Source organism: Tauraco erythrolophus, chromosome 11 (assembly GCF_009769465.1).
Source record: "Tauraco erythrolophus isolate bTauEry1 chromosome 11, bTauEry1.pri, whole genome shotgun sequence".
In the NCBI taxonomy this organism is placed as follows: Eukaryota; Metazoa; Chordata; class Aves; order Musophagiformes; family Musophagidae; genus Tauraco; species Tauraco erythrolophus.
The window spans coordinates 22,926,096-22,946,956 of record NC_141475.1 but is presented as its reverse complement, the minus strand read 5'-3'; the positions used below and the strand labels follow the sequence as shown (position 1 = coordinate 22,946,956).

Here is a 20,861-nt window from a genome sequence, read left to right as displayed (position 1 = left end):
GGTCATGTGTATGATGCCATATTTATTCAGCTTTCGTCAGCTGACAACTGCAACCATTAATTTTAATAGTGTTTCTAATGCTGCGCTTAGCAGGAATTATTTGATAATCGGAGCTGTAATAATTGGAAATACTTGCTTGGAGGTGGGTAATCAGATTATGTTCATCTATCTGTCTATTTCAGGCTTTTAAATGCTCTTTATGTGAGTGTCTTCTGTGGTTTCAGGTATATAATTTCTATGCTTTTGTTACATAGAGAAGACATATAAAAGCTCAAGTAGTTATCTACTGAGGGAGGCTACTAGAACAAAATATTTTTTGTCATTGGTCCACCTGTTTTTGGAGAGAGGGCAAAATACTGGTTTGGTTGCTCAAAATAATTTTGTACAATAATGGTTCAAAAAACGTATTTTCTGGTAGAAACAGGTGTCCCTGCTGGGATTCAGCACTCCTAGCAGTAGTTCAAGAGAGAATTACTGTTGTTTTTCAGCACTAGATGATTTTTGAAGCGTACTGCAAATAATGCTTTCTGTAAGGGCTGACATTCGATAGGATTTTGTAACATGAGTCTTTGTCACATTGTGGAACTGAGGAGTATGAAGATAGTTTGTAGAAAGGCTTTGATTTAATTTGAACTTTAGCCTTTGTGTGGTACCATAACTTTCTGGGCTTTAATACAGGGGCACAGCTTTGCTCTATGGTTAACCCAGATAGACAGAGTTCAGTGTATGTGAGGTGATCCTGTGATTTTTTTAATATTTTTTCATTTTATCTTGGGAGCTTACGTTACATTTTTTACACTGTTGGATAGTGCATATTTTTTATGGCTCTGGAAATGCTCCTATAATCATCTTATTTCCAAACGATACTAAGGAGCCATAAACTTGAATAACATCAGTTCCTCTGTGTCTTGGAAAGTACAGCTCTTCCGTGTGTTAAAATCCAAATACTCAAGGAAGAATAAGCTTTTCAAATGGAAAAAAACAGGTGTTGCTTTTGTTTACTTAAACTTTTTAGTTGGTAACAAAATACCTATTTTTCTCCCCTTCAGTCTTAGGTTTTTGGCAGCTGTGACCCTGCAGAGTTAAAGGGGTGTTTTACAAAGAAAGCCAGAGAAACAAGTGAATGTGTTTACCCAGCAGGACAGCCTAATGTGTGGGATTTTTTTTTTCCCCCTCTTCAAAATAGGAACTAACAACATCTGAAAGCTGTGGTGGGGCTTTCTCCCAGGCTTTGGTGAACAACGCTGCCCGGTGGAAGGAACAGCACATTGTATCTGTGTCTCCTGGGCTTCATGCTTCATCTAGCCAGGAGACAAGTTGAACTGTAGCTAGACATGTCCAAGGGTAGAGAAAGCAGGTTCTGTTCCAAACGTCTTGTTTGCTTGCTGTCATCAGGAGTTGCACCGAAATCTTCGGGTGTTTCTGCAATCAGCCTGAAATTGGAAAATAATGGCTGCAGGTTCAGCAGTTGTCAGGCTCCTTCCAGTCACAGCAGTTTATGTGTGCATGGCTTGCCAGTTATGCTTATAGGTTTATATATATGCTGTTTATCTCTCTGACTTTTGAACAAAGAAAATGCAGTTGTTAAAATTTGCTTTAAAAATTACATGTTTATGTAAGAGACCTTCAATTTTATAGGAAGAGAAGTAGATATTTTCCTTTTACAGTTAATCTGGTTTTGGGCTTATCCTTAATTTGGCGGCGTGTGGAAACCTGTATATTAACAATCATTATTTCATGCATCATTGTTCTGGAAATATGAACAGATAGAAACAATGTGCCTTTGAATGCCTTTAACTACACTTTTTTCTATTCCTTCGCCAATGCAGATGTCTCTTTCTATCGTAAAAGCCTGTGTCAGTTATTGAAAGCTGCTTTAGTTGTAGGAGACAGTCTATTTCATTAAGTAGAGACCACTTGGTCTCATTTCATGTCATGTGCTGGCTACTTACTGAGTTTTCAACTTAGTTGTTGGAGTCCTGCAGTTTATTTTATCTTATTAATAGCACACCTTTAAAAAGGTCAGGCCCATTCAGCTAGAAGAATTTGATGTGGTGATTTCATTTCAGGAAACAGAATAGCCAGTGCCTACTGTGGGTGCTAGAGAAATGCTGGAAGAGGACTTGTGTTGGATGGTGGCTTGTTGAAAGATTATAATTAGTCTTAGGGAGAGAACTTGCAGCAGAAAAATATTTTGGTAGCTAGCTAATGAACTGGATTAACAAATATATGGTGTTTAAAATGTGTAAATAAACGCAGTCTGTTTTGATTGAGGCAGGTTAATTGTTCTATCAACAGAGCTGAATAAACAGTGATTTTCAGATGGGAGGGCAAAGGGGTAGGAGAGGGCTTGGGACAATAATCGCTTGAGCAGAAACAGCTGCAGCTGGAGATACATGAGTTGATAGGGTGAATTTCCAGTACTGATAAATAAAGTAGCAGCATGTTTGCAGAGGCAGAGCTTTTGGTGTGTCTCTTGAGACGCTGGGCTGAGGCCCGAGCGGGCAGAAGAGGATAAACCATTTGGGTACGGAGTGATACAACATGTCTCGCCCTTAGAAATGCGCCGTGCTGTGGACTTGCCAGTCTTCCGAGGAGGAAATAGTCTTCTAAACCAGCTGCTTAACTCTTTAATACAACTCCTGCATATATGACCTAATTTTCAGTGCTCATCATTTCTGATTCAAGATTTTATTTATTTATATGTCTAAATATGAATCTAGGATTCTAATGTTAACTATTAATTAAAAAAAAAAGAAATCTTGGCTGTGGGTGATTTGATATACTCAGTTTTTCCAATTGCTGATAGTTCTACTAAATATACTGCTAGAGAGAGTAATTTTGCTGATGATTTAAGAAATGCATCCTAACAACACAGTATATATTAAGCTATAAAGCTGTTGTTGTCTTCATATAAATGTGTCATTAAACCACCTATCCTAATATAGTGGCCAAGGTGAACAGAAGATAAGATAATGCAGAGCAAGATTATTCTTACTTCCCATTCCTCAACTCTGTAAATATTCACATCTGGATAACAGAGTTACACAAAATCTAATAATGATTATTTTTTTTCCTCAAAAAAACCCACTTCAATAAGCCGCTCTTTTGTTACTGCAGGTGCCGTGTTGGTCATGAAGATTGAGTAATATTATTAAATAACATTTAGAACCTAATTATCAAGGTGGAAAAATATTTCACCCATTTATGTAAGAATTTGTGCCTTTTGATAGCCTGGAGAGCAAACTTGTGGGCACAGACTGCCAAGGCATCTCAGATGACATCGCATTTGTCTACAATTTTAAAACCTGAGTATAAGGAAGCAAAACAGTTCCAGCAGCTAGGCTGTTCCTCTCCCCACTCACCATCTGGATATTGTTAGTAAATTATTTTTATAAGCCCATGCTTCTGGAGAATTTCCTCTTTTCTGTCATGATGTGCAGGACGAAGGACTGGGGGAGGTGTACATGGTCCATCTCCCCTGTCAAGTTGAATTCTTTCTTTCTTTCTCCACTCAAGGTTTATTTGCCTCATCAGTCGTTTATTTGATCCCAAGGCTCAATACATTACATTATTTGTTTGCTGATCCTATCAGCTTACTACATAGAGTAACATGTTGTGGTGGAGTTGTAGGCTGGAGCTGACAAGAGACGTTGCAGGGGTAAAATGTGGTAAAGAAAGAGAGCAGATGTGAAGCCATCAAAGACTGAGATTACCAAAGGACAGTTAGTACTGGGAAGAGGAGGATGATGAGGAGAGGTGGTAGAAAAACTCCAACAAAAAACACTAAAAAAAGCATGTGACATGAGGTGACATCACCTCCACCCCCCATGAACAACCCAAGCACAAAGCAAATCACAAAACCTCAGAAAGAAGAGTTATAGGCAGGATTTGACAGTTCTTGCAGCATAGAGTTCAGTGAGAAAGAAAAGAAGCAAAGAGTGTTCTCTTTAAAATAACCATTTTTAAGGACTTTATCTTAATTCACAGTGACTGGCGTGTATTTGTGTGACTGTAGCCTTTTTGTGCTTGCTTTATGTACGCCAGGACACTGCGTTTATACAGTGTTACTGCTGTTACCTAAGGAAATCTGCTATTTGAAAGTCATTGAAAAGATGCTGCCACATACAATTCAAAACAGAAACTTAAGTCTTTTTGCTTTCCTAAATCCTGTAGGCACTTTGGAAGATATTGCTTACATAAATATCACAGCTAATATTGTATTTTGTTGACAAAACTATTAAGTTCTCTGAAAATATGCTTAGCATCTTCCCCTGTGTTCCGTGTTACAGTGATTTTGGATAAAGTGAATTTCTAAGCTTAACCACATGTGATATTTATTTTAATTGGCGATCAGATTGAATAAAATCCACAATTTGTTTCACTCAATATTGCATGCGTTTCCAGATTGTTATTTTCTTCAGTAGCAAGGCTCACAGGAACGTACTTATCCTATTCTCTTTGGCCTTCTAGCATGCCCCAAATTGCCCAGGTCTCATAGTAATTGTTACTTGTACTTAAATGAAGATTTAATTAAAAGTAACCTGACTAAGCATCTAACCAAAATTCAGAGTTTAGTAAACGCTATCCTAGTTGTCTTTGTCTCTGCCCTGGAAGAAATCAAAGGAGTGGATCTAAATTTGGATGTATATATTTTGGTTTAAAGATGGTTACTTGGGTATAGGTTTGATTGGGGCTGGGGAAGAGCTCGCAGTTTGCGCTGGGGTGAGGTGTTACTGCTTTGTGACGGTGGAGTTACAGGAACTGCTTGTGGGCACGCTTTCAGCCGGCAGAAAATGCAGAGAAGTAAAAGCCTCCAATGATTTCACATTAAACAGAAAAACTGCTTTAGAACAATGTCTACGTATGGATTTGCCCTTGTATAATTCAAATCAGTTTATTAAAATAGATGCGTGCAAAATCCGTAATTTGCCGTTACGGTGTGTTACTCTGAGGAATAATTGTACGTGGATTGTTGAGTCTCTCGCTGTCGTGTTTTTCTCCTTTTGGCAGAATTCTGTTTGCAGTGGAAGCGTCAGTGAATATTCAGCAAGATGGGCCATTAATCTGAACAATTTGGGGTGGGTGTAGGAAGAAGTCGAACTGGTGCAGTACCCATTAGACTGCAGTGAAACTGTTACTGTGTTCCCATATTTACCAAGTAAGGTAGATTTTGTTTTCTGAAGATTTCCAGTAAAACTCAATCTAATTTATCTTCAGTCTCCCAAAACCACAGACTTTACAGATATCTGTGTTTTAGTGGCTATTGCTTCAGGTATAGTTACAATTGTCAATTTTTACTTTCTTGTCTGTTTGTATGTTTTTGACTGTAGTTATGCTGCTAAGCTGTGATTTTACTTTTTCTTTCTCCCCCAATTAAAAACTCTGCAATTGCTTTATATGGTTCAGCTTGATTAAATATATTTAGACTTCCAACCCCTTATTAGTTTTTCCATTTCGATATTTATCTTTTTTATGTTTCAGTGAATGTCGTATGTGTTAATATCACAGATTTTTAAGAAACTTGAGATGAAATGTGTCTGCATGATCCACTTAGGTAGGTTGTTACCGAGAATATGAGTATTCACGTTGTGTTAATAGCAAATAGACCATCTGCCTCCCAGAATTCCTCCAGCTAGTAAATAGTTTAATAGATGACTTTGTCTTTGTAGGAGATGTAAGAAGCAGTGCAGGATGACCATGCCAATATTTTTATTTTCTGCATTGTAGATAATGTGGCCATGTTCTGTATGTGCATACACAGTGAAAACCTGCTCCGCTGCTGAATGAGTCCTGTTTTGTGTCCTCATGTCTGTCTGTAGCTTTCTTAACACCACGTTAAGAGCAAACTCAGAATCAGAATCGTAATATCTTTGCAGGAAGAGAAACAAGAAAATGTACCAACGCTTACCGTTGATATGTAATGGTTCTGCTTTTTTTTTTTCTCCCAAAGATTTAATTGATGCTGCAGCTTTGGAATAGAGCACTTCCCTCTTTACTGCTTAGCAACAGCCACCCCCCTCTGGCCTTCAGGTTGAAACATCGCTGTACTACAATAGCCCATTTGTACTTGCAGTAAGCCATTCAGGTGATTGCACATTAAAGTATGTTGAATACTAGGGGACGTTTTTCAGCCTTGATTCCAATTCCTGAACATCTGCGTATCACTGTTAGTTTTGTCTTTTATTTGTGCTTTATTGACTTAAAAATGGGCTTTCAAGTTTTAGTTAGATCGTAAAGGAGGTTGAAAATGAATTAGACTGTTTTAGGTACTACTCCATGAAACCATCACCCACTGTTCTTCAGACACTTTTGTAGTTTATTTTATTTTCAGATAAAGACAGGCCAGAAGTCCAAGGGAAGTGTAGAACAGGCAAGAAAATATGGGTAAATAGATTGCTTTGGGGAGAGCAAGTTACACTTTTGGTCTTGCAAAGTGAAAGGAAGGAATGTTGCATACCAAAAAGTGTGAAAGGAGAAAGCGGAAGAGGACTGACTAAGGTCCCTTTCCTGGGACTTGTCCAGAAGACTCCATACTGTGACACCTACATTTTGCCTGATATGCCTAGGTCTTGTAACGTGCTCCTCGAGGATGCACTTTACTGGGGATGCGTGGACTTTAGAGAGCAACTGGTTTGAATTTTGTGGCGCAGAGACTGCTGAGAGGAGATGAAGTGAGTAGATCAGCCCTAGAAGAGACAGAAGGAAGGGCTTTTTTGTATGGACCTGAAGTGGACTGTGCAGGTGGTTGCAGCGGAGAGAGTGACTGCAAATTTGCTGGACTAAGAAAAAACTTACAGGTTTCTCATTGCAAACAGAGTGATGACTTTGGAAGCCAAATCTCAAAGCATCTCCAGACTTGAGACTGGTAGAGGCTTAGAACTGAGCAAGCCAATTCTTTCAGTTTTACCTACTTTAAAGAGTTTATCATTCTAGTTTAAATCATTGTAAAATTTGCTTTTGGAGTCAGAGCCCACTTAATGTTTTGGGAGGACTCACTTCAGTGAATATGTGCAGCTCTGGCCAGACCAGGTTGCTGTTTGCACACACTGATGTATGAAGTAGGCTGGTGTGAGGCAGACTGCACAACAACTCTGGAAGTCTTGCTCTTAAGCTTAGTTATTTATGTGGTAGCTGTTTGGCTTGTGGGTTTTTTTTGGGGGGTGGGAGAGAATCCATTTTTAACACTGATTTCTCAGCACTTTGAGAATCTGACCTATTTTAGTACATAAAGATGTGTTCAAGACCGTTCTTCTGACAGCAAATGAGGGATGAAATAAGGAGGTCAGCAAAGCTAAAGGACTCAGTGAACTTTACTGCAGAGGTACAGAGGTGAAATCAGAATAAAGGACAGCAGAGGAATAATAATTGACTTTTATGAAGGCAAATGACAATTGGAGGCTAATCGTTCATTTTCAGTGCAAGTGGGATATTCACAGTGTCCATTTGTTGGAACTCAGTTTCAGGAGGATTGGGGACAGGCTGGAAGAGGGCCAGAAGCGATCAGGGAGGGCAATCAGAGATTTCAGGAGCAGGAGCTCGGAGGAAACAGATAAAAAGATGAAAAGACGGGGAACATTTGGCTTACAACAAGATCACCTGAGGAAAGGCCATAAGAGCAATCCTTCAGTATGTAAAAACACCTACGAAGAGAAAAAGATTAGTCAGTTCTCAACATCAGTGATAGAAAAGCGAAAAAGAGAGAGTGATCAAATGCAGCAGTACATAGGGCAATTATTTAAAATGGACAAGGAGTTTCTGTATTTGGAACAGGGCAGGAAAACATCTGCCTGGAGTGGCAGTCAGGTGAGCTGAGTCTGCCTTGAACCGAGTAATCCCCTGTGGTCTCTTCCCAAGCCTCTCCTTATAAGATTTTATACTTGCTCCTTTGGAGAAAGCTTTTTGTATATCCACAAGCCATTTGATTTGCAGTACAGCATAAATAACTTCAGGACACTCTTTTGGTTATCAGTGTTGATTTCCTCAGTTGTATATTAGAACTGAAGGGTCAGTTCAAAGATGTCAGTATTTTCAGATAAAAACAAATTCAGCTGAAATGCAGTTTGGCTGGTGAGATGGAGACTATCTGAACTAAGCCTCGTGATATGACATTCAAGATAACATTTTCCTTGCATAATTGCGTAGAAATGGTATTGTAGATGTATAGAAATGGTTGTTTGTTGTTTCGTTTGGTTGGTTGGTTTTTTCTTTAGTCTACAGCTTTCATTTAACTAATACACCGGACTGAACCTGGAAATATTTTCATAGCACATCCAGGCTGACATATTGGTGCCGTTAGAATTGCATGGGTAAATTAACATATGCTGATAAGAAAATGGGGCTGGTAACAGAAAGGTTACATGGCATCACCTTGTGGCTATCTTACTTTCCTGCATACGGTGGTAACTTCTTGAGATTCATGAGATAAAATGCAGGGTTTACTTTCTTTCTAATTTTAAAAATTAAACATTTATTTGGGGATTTATCTAATTCCAAATAATCCTAAATCTTCAAATAATAGGTAACTTTTCTAAGCATTGCTAAGTTTTTCTAGGATTTTAGGTTGGCATGCCCTCTTAATTCCTCATTGTCCTTTGAGGACTGGAATATTATTCAAAAGTTAAATCATACAGTTCAAATAAAGACGTCCAGTGCTGTCAGAATAACACCTGGCATTCAGTCTAATTGCTTTTCAGTTCTCAGTGTAGCCTCATGATTGGCAATTGAAAGGAATAAAATACTGCCAGTTGGGCAGTATTGAGTGCTTTGTTGTTTTTGGGGGTTTTTTTGATCAGCAGATTTTCTATATAAAAAGCAAGGTTTCAAGTTTTTTTTGATCAATCGGTTTTCTGTAGAGAAAGGTGTTGGTGAAACATCCAGTGCTATTCAGATACATATATGAATGGTCTCTTGCTGTAAGTAAACGTAATTGTCTCCGACAGTAAAAGGTACCACTTGGACTTGATTATGCAGCTGGTCACATTTCATTGAGACACTGACACATTCCCTGTGGTCTGGGAATAAAAGATGGTATCATTGTGAAGTTTTGTTGGGTCAGTGCTGTGTCTGTGAATGCGGGGTTATATGCAAACACTTTCAGGGTGGGGGATTGTCTTTTTACTGTTCTTCTTCAGCTGCAGCATTGTAACCTCTTGGAGAATGCAGGGCACAGTTGTTTGGAGCTTGGGACCTGTTTTTTTTTTCTTGTATTAGGAGAAAATAGTAGTAAATCCTTTTATTAAATTATTAGACCTATAATCTTTGAAGAAAATTATGTTCCCTTTGCTGTATTTAAAACAAAGCCTAAGGCATTCTTGTATGTCCAAAATAAAGGTTTAAGTTAGAGTGCTATTATGTCATCGGACAGAAGTACAAGTTTATTTAAAATAGATAGAGTTGTGCAAAGATACAGATTGTCATGTTATAGGCACCCATGTTCCTGTATCCTATAGAGGAAAACCTGTCTTCTGTGACCGAAACATAGCCACTGTGGAAGTTAATAACAAAATAATAGTGGTGGTGATCTTACTGGTTCTGAAAGAAAATGGTGTCATTTCAAGAGATCCTCTTGAAAAAAGAGAAGAGATTGTTTAATGAAAAAAAAAAAGTCTCTTTCGTAGGTACCTCCATTGTGTATGTCTTTTGGAAGAACTTTTCTTACTGTCAGTACATCTGTTGAAAACAGTTTACCGTATTAAAAAAACCAAAAACTATGTAGATCAGTCCTGTTTCTGGTGAGCATATGAAGACCAAGAGCTCCATGTTAGCAAGAGGCAAGTTTTGCTTTCGTGAAAGGAGAGCCTTTCACCTAAACCCTCTGGTAAACCAAAGGAACAAAGTACAGTTCTTTTGCACTGAAGTGTGAAATGTGTCTCCCCTCTCTCTCCTCTTTTGGCACCTGGAATTAACAGTCTTTGGGATTTTGAAAAATAGCCCATTTGAGGATCTGGAGCTGTCATTCTCCATATTGAGGTTTCTGTGGTTCATTAACTATTCTGAAAATGGATGGTGATTACCCTCCTTTTTTTAATGTGTCTCCAGAATGATGGGGGAGAAATGCTAACTGACATTCTCATCTGTCTTTAGACTGGAAAATTAAACAAGATGTATGTCACAGAAAAGTGAATGCTTTAAATATTAAAAAAAAAAAAAAGATTAAGGATGATTTTAATTAGCGTAAGATGCTTTGATAACTGAAACCCGTGAGTGTGAATCAGGCAGTCAGGTTCCTGTTCCTAGCTCTGTCATTGCCTACCCGTCTGCCCCAGAGTGATTTGCTAAGACTAAACACTTTCAAAAACTTCCACAGTTTTGTGGTTTTCGTTTCTTGGGTGTTTGCTTTCATACCAACGTCAACTGCCTTTCAGATTTTGGCCTACATGTGATTGTAAGTGATAAAAAAGCAGCAATTTAACAAGTTACTGCGTGACAGCAGAACTTCAGCTGATTACACATGCTCATAGTCCATTGCAAATTAATGAGTTTAAACAACCTTCGCTTTGGCCAATGCGTTTTTCTGTACTTTTGTGCTCTGTTGATAAGCCAGTTCATTCATAAAGTACTGCGGTAATGATGATCTTTTGCCGTCTGTTTTCCATACTGCAAATAAAAATTGTATTAAGAAGGTCTTTATTTTTGAAAATATCTTGTATTCGAAACTATTTCTGTGAAATTTACAACACAGATAACATGTTTTACGTATGTTTAAAGTCTTTTTGGCTGACTTGCAAAGGATCCAAACTAACTACACTCTTCAGTTCTTTGTCCAGCAATTTCTGGACTCAAACACTAGTGCACATATGCAACGTTTTTTGAACCTTAGATGAGTGATTTTTACGACTGACACTTGCAGATGCTGCTGATTCACGAAATAGAGTATTCACTGCGTTGCTTCAGAAAAACATACACAGAAGAACAAAACAAGAACCTTCCTTGTGCTGGGATGTAACATATACCTATGGTTGCTTCTGAAATTGTGACTTATATATCAGGAGTTACTGAAAATCAGAGTAAAGAATCGAGAACAGATGCAAACTCACAGAATTTCTACATGGTGAACATGTACGGAACTTCTTATTTGAAAGTAATGTATTTGCTGATGGCTTGCTTGTTGACAGATGTTTACCTTTGAAAACTTGGATGCCTTGGATTCATCAAAGTGATTCCTTCAAATGTCACTTGATTTGCTGGTGGATCTGGCCACATAATCTGTGTTGTGGCAGAGTTTAACTTGTTAGATTAACTCATAAGTCATATGACTGCTTCAGTTGTTGTGCTTATATCATTCAATAATGGTTTTCAACAATTTTCCTTTCTCCATCAATAACAAGATGTAATCAGCAATTTTCCATTAATAGACTGATAAAATGTGATAGGCTCTTGAACTTTGAACATGTAGAGCGTACTGTTACAGTAAAGTAATTTTAAAATGCTATTATGTTGTTTCTGTGTCTGATGCTAGAACAGGCAAGGCATCGGGTTTTACTACGAGAGTTGTTTTCCACAAGAAGAGATTGCGTAACTGGAGGAATTGTTGTTTATTAAACAAATAGATCTGAAAGAGGCTTTTTCAGTTTAGAATGGCATGTTATTGCTGAAAAGTAAGGTGAATAATCTCTTAAGAAGTCACAGATATTTGGAGCTATGGATTTTTTTTCAAAAATCTGCTAAGCTTAAAATAGACTAGAAGAGTAGTTGAGGGAATTTGTGTGTGCTTGCCCTGTTTTTACCCTCTTCTGGGCAATCATTTGATAGACCTTTTTTGGAACTCATATTGGCATTCTGATGTTCTGAAGCATTTGGAAGATTTGGATGCTGGCTAGATGTCAGCATAACTGACATCTAGATCTCTTACAAAGCTTTGGAAGGCTCACCTATGGCCAATTTATGACTTTGCAATGTTTAGTGTAGAGGAACAATGAATTGCTTGTTTTCCAATAAATTGTGGAATCACAGAGTGAGAGAATCGGTCGTTTTCCAGTGCCTTCCACCATCTGCCTTGAAAGCAAATTTGGCTTGTATCCTGATGTTGACAAGTGAGATTTGAACTATGTCCATTAGTTTTATTTAAAAAAAATATAAAAGGCATTTGACTGTGTCATGCAGTGGGTAGTAGCAATATGCTTGGTAGTCCTGTTGTGAAAAAAACCCAGCAATGTACAAAATAGCTAAGCTTGGAAGCCAGCATGGGCTGAGATCAGAGTGTATTCTTCAATCCCATGACAAAGAACTACTTAGGAAAATGGGAGATTTTGCCTGAAGCTGTTGTGCATGCGAATATACTGTGATAGGAGAGGGTACATATGGTCAGGTATCCCTGTGAAAGTCTAATACCTGGGTGGACTTAAACATAGTACAAAAATGCTGTCAAGTTTTGTTTAAAAGTACTTTTGTGCCTGCTTGTAGTATAATTTTCTAAATAGACATCTCAATTCCCTTTTTCTCGAAAATACCCAAAAGCCATAGTGTACATAATGTTTTGATAAAAAAAAAAAAAAAGTTCCAAGGCATTTTTCTGCTAGAGAATTGCACAACCAAATCTAGAGCCGGTGTTCTGTTATCTGACATTCTGTTTTTTTTATGGTTTCATGAATTACCTTTATTCTGTCTGTGAAAAGTAATACCTATCATAAATCATACTGCTTTCTGTTAATAGCAGGATATCTATGTTTTAGGCAGTATGTAGCATTTGCAGGGATATGCAGGTGCAGATCTGTAAATGCTCCCAAGAATGAACAGGGTTTTAGTTTTCCTGTCATTAGGACAGGCCATGCGTTCTTCACAGTGCTCTGATGAGCCGTGTATAATTTTTTCCAACAGGCAGAACTGGATGATGGTGTAGGGCTGGCAAAAAGCCCTGCCTCCCATGAGAGGTCCACCTCCAGTGGAGACACTGCTGTGGGTGATGAGACTGGCTGGCCAAAATCCAGACAAACGAAAGAAGCAGCATCATGTCCCATAGTGACTGACCCATATCTAGTGTCCAACTGTTATGTTTAACTAGAGCTTTCCATTGCTGTCGTGCTGTAGGCCAGATTATTTTGTTTGTTTATGATTTAGGAAACATATCTGAATAGACTTAACCTGTTAATTTTGGTCCTTACTATGTTCGTCGCGTGACAAGAATGAACATGGTACCAGATTTCTTGTGACCTATGGCTACCACAAAATTAATATTAATATCAGTGCTAAAAATATGCCCAGAATATTCAGAATGTATAGAGAGTGATGGCAGATGTGACGAAGGACATGTTACAGATTTGCTTTCTGGAGCAGTTGCTGGAGGCCTCGCAACATAATCTGAAGTGGCTCTGGTTCCTGTCCTGCACTAAACTGCATGTAGTCAACTGTTTACACCATAGGAATGTTTCTCTTATATATTCTAACCTCTTGATAAATATTTATCCTCTCTTGGATTTTTTTTTTTTTTTTTGTTTACTTTGCAATGAGTAGATCTGTAGCAGTCAGTTCAGACCACAGGAAATCTGATCGGGCAGGTCGGAGACCAGCCAGTTGAGCACCTTAATTAACAGGAACATGTAATTAAAATTTAAGCAGATGTGGCTTGGGCAGGTGGTGCTTCCTGAACATGTTTACTTTGCTGTGTGTACACGCTATATGCGATGGATGCAACTACTCTGTCTGCAACTGCAAAACATACTTGTGCATATGCTGGGCAGTTGGCCCGTGCAAGGGCTGTGCACTCGCCCGGCGCTGCTGGAGCTGCCACATCTCAGCTCTTAATGGACTGAAACGGGGTCTGAAGTCCTGAACATATGCAAACATTTGTAAAACTCATCCTGGACAAAGTTTGTGGCTAGGAAGCAGGCATATGCATGGAAACCTATAAATATAATAAACACACATGATGTGTTTCTTGTGTTCTTTTTTGATTATCTGCTACCAGCTACTGTGGGAAACAGCGTATTAGGCAAGATAATACTTTGTTCTGATGTAGCTTTACAAAAAATGTTTTCTGGTTGAACTCATTGAGACTCCCAAAACTGGAAAACAACTACTCAGCTGAAAAATCAGCTCATAAAAATTCCAAAATTAGATTTGTTCTTAATTCTTGCCTAAAATTCCAGCAATTCCTTTATCAACAATTTCAGTGAAGTGGAAGACAATAAAGAGTAAAAATTTATAGTCAAAATTTTGGAAAAAAGAAAATGAGATAAAATTTTGACTCGGCAAACCTGGAATTCAGATTATTTTGTTAATAGGCCATGAAGTGTAGGCCATTTCCACTCTCATTGCAGTACAGACATTAAATCTTCAAAGAAGAAAAAAAAAAAAAAAAACCCAAACCAGCAAACAAACCACACTTGAAATTCTTCATATTTGAAGGGAAAGTTTTGTCCCTGTAGATTTTCAAAATTAAACTTGTAGAATCCTACTGCAGTTTAGATTTGTTTTTAAGGAGTTTTGTACCAGTTTAATAGGATTGTCTGATAAGGAATTATCTTATAAAATTAAATTATTCCATCTTTTGATTGTTAGAGTGACTTATTGTAATTTTTTGGTATCCTTGGAGCAGTGTTTTGCAGTGTCCCATTCTATCACCAGCAACGAGCAGCTGACTGATTTGCAATACCTTGCTCCCTTTAGCAAGATGTGTTGCAAGAAGTGCTGTTACAGCAGATGACTTTCCATTAAGCTGCTTCAGCTCTGTTTTCCCTATTAATACCAATTTGAAAATGAAATTTCTGTATTTTGTATGTGTGCATTTGTTCATTTATCTGTTATCATCTGTTCAAGACTGGTTTTTTGAAGCTGCAGAAAGCCTAGCTTTATTACAGGTATGTCTTCATGTTATTTTGAATTATTTTTGTAGCTTTAGAACTTTGAACCTTCAACAATGATGGGCTGCTCCTCTTCACTGGCCAGAACATTCAGCAAATCAGGCAATAATATAAGACCTAGACTTCTTGATAACACAGGAAGGCTAGGAACATGTCTTCCTAAACATTTTCTTGATCGTATCATCATATCGAAGTGGGAGAACTTTACCTTATTTAAGTGGAGTATGTTTTCTGAGTCTGAGGTGCAATTTTATCTGTTGTTTTTTTCAGTTGAGAAACTGAGCCTCTTTTAAGATGGGGCAGAACACTCATGAAAACAAGTTTATGTCTTCATGTACATTAGTTCAATATCTGATCTATGTTAGAAAGTAAAGGAAAGGAACTTGTGAAAATCTCTTTGAGAGCATCTGGATAAAGGCACAGTATTATTCAGACTGTTGTTGTTTTATTTATTAATGTTGATTCTAACTTGAGACCAAATCTGAAGTCCGTCGTGGCTCCACTTCAGTAAATTATGCAGATTTACAGCAACTGAGATGTACCCATTAACTTTGTGGTTATTCCCATTGACTGAACCTGAACAAGTAGCTGAATAAAGTATCTTTTTAATGTAAGGGAATCAAAAATTTGGGTGACATCATGAAAGGCAGTATTATAAATAGAACTTGGCAATTGTATTGCTATTGATTCCTACTGAGTATGCAGCCGCTTGCAGAAGTGAGAAACATAATCATCCCAGGGGCCTCTTTCTTTCCACTGCCTAAATCTTCCTACTATGAATCCCAGTGCTTTGGCACTTTCAGGAAGCAAGTTAATTGACAATTTGTGGAGAAGGACTGTGAAGTGCATGTGAAGTGTTGGGATTTTTCAGGATGGACTGTCAAACAAGCTTTACCCATCTCTGAATTTGGTCTGGTTTAGGAAATACTATTTTCACAAGTTATACTTGTTATTCAACTGGTATGTAATAAAAATAATGAGTTAAATCACGCAGGTGGACTTAAGTCCGTGCAGTTAGCAGAATTATAACAAAGACGAGTGCAAGTCAGTAATTGTAAAAAATTGTCACAAAAAAAAAACCCTTGGTGGTGATGTTGTTCATAAGATTTATCAAAGTAGTCGGATGTGTGCCGATTTATCGTTATATAATGTGTACTTATAATTTGCAATTTGATGTTAACCTGCTATAAAGAAATTATGGTGTAAATAGTGACTGTGCTCATTTCTTTAACTTAATCACTTACCTTGTCAGAAAAGTTTCAAAGACATGCTTATTTAATTATGAAGAGGAAAGTAACTCCTATTACTAAGGGAACAATTTGCTTATTGTATCTTCTTTTAATGATTAATTCCTCTTATTGAAACTGAATACTTCTTGTTGAAGTGTGCCATAACCTTATGGGCCTGGGATGAGTTTCTTGCAATTATTTATTCTATTAATGTTTCTATTACCTGAGGGAAATGCAGATATTCTATTAATGATTGTGTTAATCAAACAGCTTTGTATATTTCTGCAGTGCCCAAGTTTATGTCATTACCTTAACAGGCACAGGAGATGAAATTGGAAACTTGTAATATACTACAGATTGGATTAACTCGTCTGTTTTGTGTAGACTGCTTGAAGACTTATTTTAGATAATTTCAAAAGATTAAATTTGCAAGACATTTATTCCTCCTGACAGGATCTCTGAAGTCTTTAACATAAGACCAGTGGTCTTGTAAAGATTTTGAACTTTGTACACTAATAACCTTGGTATTGTGAGGCAGGCTGGGATCCAACGTGTTTCTTTGATCAAAGAATTTTTGCATATCTTTTAAATCCTTTGGATGTTGGAATAATTATCTCATCCATATAATGTGATGATGGGTGTTAGACATTTGAGTGTAGTGTACAATGTTTGAGCAGTTTCTAGGCTATGCCAGGTGTTATAACTTCGTTTTTGCCGTTTTAACATTTTGATGTTGTCTAGGGCAGTAAGTAGTCATTATTTGAAAGGTCTGCTGAACTATAAGGTAGTTTTGCCGGGGTGGAGAAGGGAGACTTGGTGCTTGTTAGGGCGGACCCTGATGGAAGCCGTGACGGTACCTTAAGCCGGGAGCTCCTTGCCCACCGTGTTGCAGCTGGATTGTACGGGGGTGCTTGCAAAGCACTTGCTGGGGTTCTCTAATACTTATCACTTGCAATAATGCAATAATAACTATGCATTATTCAACTATTGGTTTTGATGTGTGCAAGACAGCCAGAGTATTTTTAAAGTTCCATTAAGGACCCTAATGCATCTAAATATAATTGGCCTTTTTGTGAAGATAAAGTTGTGAACAAGAGTTTCAGGCAGTGTCAGTATATCTGTGCTTGGAAGTCAATACCTCTGTGATCCTTAGTCGTCTTTCTCAGTCCCAAGAGCTTCACAGACAAAAAAAAAAAAAGAAAATTCTCACAAAATTCAGGAAATACTCTGTAAGCTTTTTGTACTGCATTTCGATAGTACTTTTTATTTGAATAATGGTGCTTTTTATTTGTGCCCTGCTTGCAAAAGTGCTTGCCTACGTAAGTAAGGAAAGCTTTTAATTGTCCTTCAGCATGTCTGTCCTCTGAAGTTATCTTTAAAATACTCTCTACATCTTGTATCTTTTGGCGTTTGCTGGGGTGGAGAGCGGTCTTTCAGTGCTGTCACCATTTTCATCCTACAGCCCATCTGGTAGCAGGGTGTTGAACAGTGATACAAACCCAGTGAAGCAAGCCCAGACCAACCCATCTGCAGTCTCAGTTGGCTTATCTGGTAGATACTGCCAAAATCATTTCCAGACCTGTGTCTTAGGCTTGCCAAGCTGTTGGCTCAGGTGATCCTTCAGTGTAGGTAGGAAATCTGAGGAAAACTTTCTGACAGCTAGCACAATATTTGGGGGAACAGTTCCGTTCTGTTTAGGAAATTTGCTTCGCTTGATGAATTTAAGCCAAACATATTATTACAACTAATTTTCAGCATCGTGCTGTCCCTAAAGTCCTTGAAATGTTACTTCAGATTGCATCTTCATCTTTAGTGGTTGGTTAAATTAATGCTGTATCGGAAACTTGGTCAGCACCAGAGGGATGAATTTTCAAACAATTATTGTGATAATTTCTGCAGGATTCTTTATTTTTTAATTGGATATGTTTCCTACAAATAATATTTTTTCTTTATTTTTATTTCCCCAAAAGCAGGTTTTTTGGTCTCACAAAAAGAAAATTTGGTAACAAATTCCTTGCAAAAAAATGAAGGGTAATAGTTTTTTTTGTATGTCTGATGTGTTATGAATAAAATTATGGACTAATGCGTATTAAGGTACAAATATCCTGCTGAGATATAAATTAAATTGTGTTTACTTGTGGTGTTTTTTTTTTTTTCCCAGGCATTTGTTGCAGGTCCCTAGAGAGAATGATGTAGACATTGCAATGAAAATTCTGGTTCAGTGGACTTCCCAAGGCCTTGAAGATGTCCGGCTGGTAAATTACTCTGTTTTGCTTGACCTACCAAGCTCTTCTTCAAACACAGTAACTCTGAAAACCAGCGGTGAATGCTTTTATCCTAGTGGACATCAATGCAACAGAGAGACCAAAATGCTTCATAGCCAAGACCTCCTGTACTCATATGCAGCTTACTCTGCCAAAGGAACTCTTGAGGTAATGTGACCATTTGTCTCTGTCATTTGTGGTGAAATAAAGTTAGAAAACATCAGCTTTTGTTGAACTTGGCTGGCAAAGTACACGTGGTGAAATACCTAGCCTTAAAATAAACATGCTCAGGTAAAATATGGTATGACCAATCTCAATTCAAACTTAAAAATTAGTCAAACCTGAATGCTTCATATGATTTTATTTTTTTTTTTAGTATCTTTGTTTATGAATTGGCATCTTTTGCTTGGGTGTAAAAATGTGAAATCTGTGTTTAAAGCTAGATTTTTATCCTTGTTCATGTATAAGTGCTGCTGGTTTGAAGTATGTGTGTAGGAAGGGCCAGATGAGATTTTCTGCAGTGAGACTGGTAGGAGTGCTGGGCTAATACCTGGAGCTCCTGAATTACGATCGTGGATCTCACATACTTTCTTCTAAGGCCATTCAGTTAACACATCTGCTCTCTTTCCTCTTGAAAACTCGAATTTGTATTTTTATCTTACTGTAGCTTTTGTTAGGAAGCTTTGTCAGCGAAAAGATCCTGCCTGTTGGGATTTGTTACTTGCCAAGTGAAATAAGATCTTGGATTATCTCTTTTTATCCTCTTTACTCTCTTCACTGGCTGCCTCCCTATATTTGCTTTCCAAATATATTGGGGATGCACAAAGGGGTCATAATTTCTGTTTACTTTCCTAGCTGAGATAGCATAAATCTCAATAAATATTTCTGAAATACAAAAATAGCAATTTCACTGCTAACTGCATTGCTGTTGTCTGTCTTCTTTTTAAAATGTTGTATGTTATTCCAATGATGCAGGAGTTTTTCCATCTTGATTTCTTTATTGTTTAAAAGATATGTTAGTTTTAATGATTTAGAACGCTAATAGATTATATAGGAACAGATTGCGACTTTGGGTTTGGAGGATACCTCTTCCAAAACACCTCTATACTTTGTGAATATCTTAATATTTATAGCATATCAGTTACTGAATTTCTAACAGTAAAATACAACTGTTGTGTATTTTGCTTTTGTTTATGACAGTGTTTGCCCATAATATTTATTGGTAACATGGAACGCACTGTGGAAATCTTGTAACGAGTCAAATTGGGGGAAGTCGCATGATGGTAACTAACCGATGTTATGGACTATTAATATAATTTTGAATTTTGGTTTGTAGGAAATTCGAGGGCTGCTAGCAAGTCAGATCCTTAAGTTTCTCATCCCAGATCACAGAATGTTAGGGATTGAAAGTCCACAACTTCAGCTTCTCTCTTAATTTTTAGTCGAAAGAATTTATTCCAGAGAGGAGAAGGGACGGAGTTCTTGTTCTCCTTTGGGAGAGACTTCTCTCCATCTCCTGTTTTTGTGTACTTTAAATGCCTACTTTCCATATTGAGTCTCATGGTCGTATCTCCATGCATCCTCTGTTCTGGGGCTCTATCAACCCAACAACTTCATGTTAAAGTTTGTTAAGAAGTGAAATGAAGTAGGCAAGGGTAGGTCCTCACCTGCATGATGTATATTTCAACTTTTCCATGGACAAGTAAAACGTACTAATGAGTGGGTTTAACTTCTCACGTTTATCACTTATGAACTCAATATGTAATATTATTTTCTTGTTGTAACTTAATAAGAGTAACCATAATGAGATAAAAGTACAGTTGTGGCCTTTGAGATTTATTTCATGAAAATAAATGTGTTGCAAACAATTTCATCAGATTAAAGGAAATCCAATGTTGCGGGAAAAATCATTGGTGTTATTACCAGCAACACATGTACCACTTTGCAGTTATTTCTCAGAGCAGTTTTATCTATGATTGAGTTCTGCAGAAATGAGGACCACACACACTGTGCTTGTACTCATCACTAGGGATGTACATTGGCTTTGGCAAAACTCGAAGCTTGTACTTGAGCCAAAGAATGACACTGTGCATGATTTTCAAAAACTTCAGATATTTTCTTTTATTCCTCAAAAATTCTACCCGAAATGTCCTTAGATGTAGAGTTTTGCTTAAAAGGGAAAATTGCAAAATTCCTTTTTTGTTTAGGTTATGGATAAATTGGTAGTGACCTAATGTCCCCAACTTTCAATCCTGTCCAGTAATCTCTACTATTTAAACTAATGGAAGTAGAAAAACTTTAAATGAGAAGTAGCAGGTGGTGGCTGTTGCTGTGTTCAGCCGTCACAGGGTGACTTGCTTGCAGTGGAGCTACAAGTTGTGTGTTTTGAATATCTTGTGGTGAGTTGTGATTGCAAAGTCATGAGAGTTTTCCTGTGAAAAAGTATTCTTGTAACAGCTACTCATAATGCGAATAATTTTCTTTCAAATGTGACACATCCTTAGTAAAAAATTTCTATTGTGTGGCACATAATCACGTTGAATTGCTAATATCGCTTCGATACTGCT

At 37.6% G+C, this 20,861-nt stretch overlaps 1 protein-coding gene across 1 annotated transcript in view; it reads left to right on the top strand.

Moving 5' to 3' along the window:
* The window catches only part of NAALADL2 (N-acetylated alpha-linked acidic dipeptidase like 2), a 263,692-nt gene that overhangs the window by 29,763 nt on the left and 213,068 nt on the right, over positions 1-20,861 (top strand). The window contains exon 3 of the mRNA XM_086618639.1: positions 18,192-18,462. Within this exon, the coding sequence (XP_086474765.1) occupies positions 18,192-18,462 (271 nt within the window). The remainder of the gene's footprint in view (positions 1-18,191; positions 18,463-20,861) is intronic.